Here is a 6,176-nt window from a genome sequence, read left to right as displayed (position 1 = left end):
ATAAACTTCAAAAGAACTAATCATAAGGCAAAACCTTCATATGCTTGTAGTCCATGGGGTCACAAAGAGTCGGACACAACTGAGCAACAGAATTGAAGTGAACTGAACTGAACTTCATATGCTTGATTATATCAAAATGAAGATTTCTGTTCGACTAAGAACACCAAGGTCAATGGTAGTAGATGAGAGACAGAAAAGGAAACTACGCTTATAGGAGCTAAAATGTCTAAAGTTGGCAAGGATTAATATTACTATTCAGAATTATTAACATTAAGAATATTTAGAGTATTCTCAAGGCAAGAATACTGGAGTGGGTTGCCATCTCCTTCTCCAGGGGATCTTCCCGAACCAGGGATTGAAACCCGGTCTCCCACATTGGAGGCAGACGCTTTAACCTCTGAGCCATGAGGGAAACCCAAGAGTACACAAGAAACTACTGCAAATCAGTAAGAAAAAGATAGCAACACAATAAAATAAGTAACAAAGGTTAAAAATAATAGATTCTTGTAAGAGGAAACTCAATGAACTAACAAGCATGTGCTTTGCTTAGTCGCTCAGTTGTGTCTGACTCTTTGCAACCCGTAGCCTGCCAGGCTCCTCTGTCCATGGGGATTCTCCAGGCAAGAATACTGGAGTGGGTTGCCATGCCCTCCTCCAAGGGATCTTCCCAACCCAGGGATCGAATCCAGGTCTCCCACATTGCAGGTGGATTCTTTGCCATCTGAGCAAAGCATAGAAATAATTGGAGAAAGGCAAATTGAAATGAGATATAACATTATACATATCAGATTAGTAAAAATCAGTAACTGGAAAAGTATAGAAGAGGATGTAGGGTTTTAGCAACCTTCATGTCCCGTTAGTGACATTTTGGAAAGTATCCTAATACTATTTTTTTTTTTTTAATTAAGCACATTCATGCCCTGGGGTCCAGCAATTTTGCTGCTGAGGAAGTGGACAGGTAGGAGGATTTGCCTGGTGGTACTGTTAGTAATGGCAGAGTGTTAGGAGGTGACTGGGAACTGAAATGGAGGAGCTTCACTGTCTGTTGCTGAGAGTGAATGAGTAAAAGGTAGTAAATGCACATCATGAAATACTAGGCAACAGTTTGAAGCAACAGATTAGATATACACATAAATGACATGCACAGATACCCAAAACATATTGCTGAGAAAACACAGAAAACGTGTGAAAAAATATAACACAGTAGCAGTTTTATAAATTAAAAATTATATATATAAAGAACGAGGCCTTTGCAAAGAACAAATACAAAATAAGAGACACACATTAACAGACAATGGATTGACGACCTCAGACGGGGAAGGACTGTGACTGTCTGCAGAATAGGGGTAAAATGAAATGAATCAATCAACAAAATGAGAAAAGGCCTTGAAATGACCAATGGGAACTCCATACTTTGAACCAAGGGCTGCGGCCTTGCAATCAGGGCCACAACTGACTTAGTCATCTGAAACTGAGATCCAAAAAATGGGGAAATACAACTCCCATTCAGTATGTGCTTTGGATATACACTGAGGCTGCAGGCTTGATTCTGATGTGTGTGTGTGCTCAGTCATGTCTGACTCTTTGTCACCCTATAGACTACAGCCCCTCACATTCCACTGTCCATGGGACTCTTTCCCAGCAAGAATACTGGAGTGGGTTGCCATTTCCTCCTCCAGGAGATCTTTCCAACTTAGGGATCAAACCTGCGTCTCCCGAGTTTCCTGCATTGCAAGTGGATTCTTTACTCTGAGCCACTAGGGAAGCCCTATTTGATTCTGATGCAGCCATATTTAGTGACTGGAATTTCTCAGGAGTTTCCTCGTCTGTATGCATCATTTTGCATTATATTACCAAGAAAATACTTCCCGAACCTGAATCTGCTCAACTCTACCTGTGCAATCCTGTACTGCGGGCCCTATACCAGAATGTGTATTGGCCTGCAACTGGGACCCAGGTATTAGAAAACTGTCTCCTCTAGACAACATTTGTGGACTGCATTCCTCTTCAATGTGGTTTCAGATTAAGAGAAGTCCCTAGGCATCTGATTCTGCTAAATTCCAAAAAGATTCTACACCATCTAAACTTCCCAGCTCAACCAATGACATAGGTAGCTGGTGCTAAGTGGGCAACAGAGAAGACAGCTACATAGAAGAGATGATATCGTTGAAAGTATTGCGTTGGCCAAAAAATCTGTTCAGGTTTTCCCGTAAGATGTAATGGAAAACTCGGAACGAACTTTTTGGCCAACCCAATATGAACAATTAATTAGAACATCTTAGGATGTTCAGAGTTTGTCTGAATTACTTCACTATGGACAAATAAAGGCATCAAGGAAGGAGAGAAACCCATCTTTCAGCCACCACGAATCCACTTACTTTCTCCCCTTTGAGAAACGTAATCCGTGAAGAGTCTGCATTTCTTCTCTCCTCAAAGTCCTCCATGACCTGAGCTGAAAGGCCTTGAGTATAGCACCTCACTGATGACTCATAGCTCAGGTCTCCACTCCGAATGATGGGCACATGCAGGACGCCCTCCTTCTCCTTCACCAGGAGCAAATCCTTGGCAAACTGCATGCTGGGCACTGGGTGAGAGAAGGAAAGATGGAGGCACTGTTAGCGGGACACCGAGGGAGGTGGCGGTAGCCCTCGTGGGCCCTCAGCGACCTGGCAGGAAGGCGCCACTGAGGACCACCAGAGGCTGATAAATCACAGGCAATCAGCAGATTTAAAGGCCTGCCTACTGCTCTCAGGACCAGGAAACCGCTTCCACCATGAGTGAATGAAAGTGAAGTGACAGTGTTGGTTGCTCAGTCGTGTCCCACTCTGCGACCCCATGGACTATAGCCCACCAGGCTCCTCTGTCCATGGGGTTTTCTAGATAAGAATACTGGAGTGGATAGACAGTCCCTTCTCCAGGGGATCTTCCCAACCCAGGGATCGAACCCCAGTCTCCTGCATTGCAGGCAGATTCTTTACTTTCTGAGCCACCAGGGAAGCTAGCTGCACTGTGAGTGTAGTTCCAACAAAATAGAACAAATCAAGTTTGCTCAGCTTCAGGGAACAGTCACCATCTCAAATGCAGATAGGTGATGCAAATGAAGATATGCGCCAGGTGGAAGAAAAATGTTGAGACCTGAGAACCCAAAAAAGTTCATGTTCCTTCTAAGGCTACAAAGAAAACAGCAGTGTAAACCTGATGATAAATGACCACTCACATGGGTGCCGGGCCAGAAAGACCATAGAGAACAGGGACAATTGGAAAGAACAGGTTGTGTTTAAAGAGGGCTGCCCCTTAGCTTCATTCTTTTGCTGGCAGGTCTCCCTATTTTCAAACAAAGCCAGAGATCTGCATTTTTAGGTCATAGCTCCTAAATTTCAAAATAGCAAAGCATTTAAAATGGTAAAAAAAAAAAATTCCATTCAGGCCAAAACTATTGCAGCCGAACAAAACACACCTACAAGCTGCATTTGGCCAGTGGCTGGCGCAGTGGTAAAGAATCCACCTGCCAATGCAGGAGCCAAGGGTTCCATCCCTGGGTCAGGACAATCCCCTGGAGAAGGAAATGGCAACCCATGTCAGTATTCCTGCCTGGGAGATCCCATGGATAGAGGAGCCTGGTAGGCTACAGTCCATGTCCCACAGTCGGATACACCCAACAGTTGGACATGTCCCACAGACAGTCAGACATGTCCGACAGTTTGACATGACTAAGCAAGCTGGCAGTCTTTCTCTGCAGGAAAAGTTATTTAGATTCTGAACCTTGCTTCTTCCTTTTTTTAAATATGTAAATTGGAAATGTTAATATCTAACTTGTAAAATTATTGGGAGGATTGAACTGAATGAGATTAGTGCTCAATACAGCAAAAAGAGGGCACTCTAATGTGGTTACTGCTGTTCAGTCACTAAGGTGTGTACAACTCTTTGTGACCCCCATGGACTGCAGCACACTAGGCTTCCTTGTTCTTCACTACCTCCCTGAGTTTGCTCAAACTCATGTTGAGCTGGTGATGCCATCCAACCATCTCATCCTCTGCCGTCCCATTCTCCTCCTGCCCTCAATCTTTCCCAGCATTAGAATCTCTTCTGATGAGTTGGCTCTTTGCATCAAGTGACCAAAGTATTGGAGCATCAGTCAACATCAATGAATATTCAGGGTTGATTTCCCTTAGGATTGACTGGTTTAATCTCTTGCTGTCCAAGGGACTTTCAAATCTTCTCCAGCATCAAAATTTGAAGCAAATGTTGGCAGGAATGACCATATCATGGTGTGTATTGCTTCCCATTTCCAGGCTTCTGAACATATTGGATCAGTTTTTCCTCCTTGCTTTCTACAAGGCCTTAGGTAACATTCTGCATTAAAGCGTGTCTCCTTCTGAGACCAACATTTTGCTGAGTGACAGTTATTATTTTCTTTATGAAAAATACAAAGAGGTAGTCATCTGTCCAGTCATATGTCAAATCGTCTTTGGAGCTACAGAAAGATGACCTTAAAGCTAAAACATGTATTTCCTGGCTGCCTCCGACATGCCTTGCCCAAACTGAAAGGAACGAACAGAAGGAGTGAGCACAAAGCTCTGTGTAAGACAACACATAGAAAGCTCTCTGCCTCCAACCTGTCCACGGCTCAGAACTGTCGGCATTGGCAAATATAAAACAAATCTATTATCTGAGCTAAGCCTATTACCATTTATCACTAAAGAAAAACCCAGAAGATATCTATAAAAAGATGAGTGACTTTGGTATGAGGTCCTACACATTACCCATCTGGGACTCTTTCCATCGAGAACAACTGTCTGTGCTTCTAAGAAAGGGGTGGGAATGACATGACCTTGCACATGATGACAAGAAGGGAGCTTGTTGTCAGGCAAAAAGCAACACAAGCAAGAAAACTTTTCTGCTCATGGCAGATTTTATCTAATGCTGTAGATTGATTTTTTTGCTGGCTTGACAGGCATCAGGGTGGAGGTGAATTAAAAGCTAAAGTGGTAATGTTTGGGCTATCTCATGTATTAATCAACTCCAGATTTCTCTTGAGATGTAAAAGACTTCTTTCCCTTTTCCCTCTATTTAACACATAGGCCCATGCCTATGGCTTCCCTGGTGGCTCAGAGGGTAAAGCGTCTGCCTGCAATGCGGGAAATCTAGGTTCGATCCCTGGGTTGACATGATCCTCTGGAGAAGGAAATGGCAACCCACTTCAGTACTCTTGCCTGGAAAATCCCATGGACAGAGGAGCCTGGTAGGCTAAAGTCCATGGGGTCGCAGAGTCAGACACGACTGAGAGACTTCACTTTCATTTCACTTTTCTTTCCCATGCCTATCTGCTAAAAAAAAAAAAAAAAAAGGAGGAAAAGAAAAGAAAGAAGTGGGTGAACACTTCTCATGACTGTTTTCTGGGAAGTCTCTGCTTTTAAGGAGCCCTCAGTTCAGTGGGAGACTGAGCAGAGACAAAGGAAAGGCAATCTGGATTGGGGACAAATTTATGCGTGGAGGTTAAGTTGTACAAAGGCCCAACCCGGGTCAGGCATTGTGTTAAGGGCTTCCATACACATCATTTCTTATCCTCTTGGCAAACCCTACAAGGCAGCGATCTCCAACCATTTTGGCACCAGGGACTGGCTTCACGGAAGACAACTTTTCCACGGACAGGAGTTGGGAGCAGGGGGCGGGTTTGGGACGATTCTCATAACAAGCACACAACCTAGATCCCTCACATGCACAGTTCACAGTAGGGTTCACCCTCCTACGACAATCGAATGCCACTGTTGATCTGACAGGAGGCGGAGCTCAGGTGGTAATGAGACCAAAGCGGAAAGTGAAAGAAAGTGAAGTTGCTCAGTTGTATCCGACTCTTTGCGACCCCATGGACTGTAGCCTACCAGGCTCCTCCATCCATGGGATTTTCCAGGCAAGAGTACTGGAGTGGGTTGCCATTTCCTTCTCCTGGAGATCTTCCTGACCCAGGGATTGAACCGAGGTCTCCCGCATTGTAGGCAGACGCTTTACGGTCTGAGCCACCAGGGAAGTCCAAAGGGGAGTGGCTGCAAATACAGATGAAGCTTAGTTCCCCAGCCTGCCACACACCTCCTGCTGTGCACCCGGGTCCTAACAGGCCATGGGTAAAGTACAGGTCCATGGCCTGGTGACTGGGGACCCCACTACAGTCCTCAGAG

General features: G+C 44.6%; 1 protein-coding gene across 1 annotated transcript in view; it reads right to left on the bottom strand.

Moving 5' to 3' along the window:
• The window catches only part of FRAS1 (Fraser extracellular matrix complex subunit 1), a 535,710-nt gene that overhangs the window by 49,494 nt on the left and 480,040 nt on the right, over positions 1-6,176 (bottom strand). Inside the window, exon 59 of the mRNA XM_010845896.1 lies at positions 2,379-2,584. Coding sequence (XP_010844198.1) covers positions 2,379-2,584 — 206 coding nt within the window. The remainder of the gene's footprint in view (positions 1-2,378; positions 2,585-6,176) is intronic.

Source organism: Bison bison, unplaced genomic scaffold, assembly GCF_000754665.1.
Source record: "Bison bison bison isolate TAMUID 2011002044 unplaced genomic scaffold, Bison_UMD1.0 scf7180017864228, whole genome shotgun sequence".
Taxonomy (NCBI): Eukaryota; Metazoa; Chordata; class Mammalia; order Artiodactyla; family Bovidae; genus Bison; species Bison bison.
The sequence above is the reverse complement of the archived record's forward strand: the minus strand, read 5'-3'. Positions and strand labels throughout refer to the sequence as shown.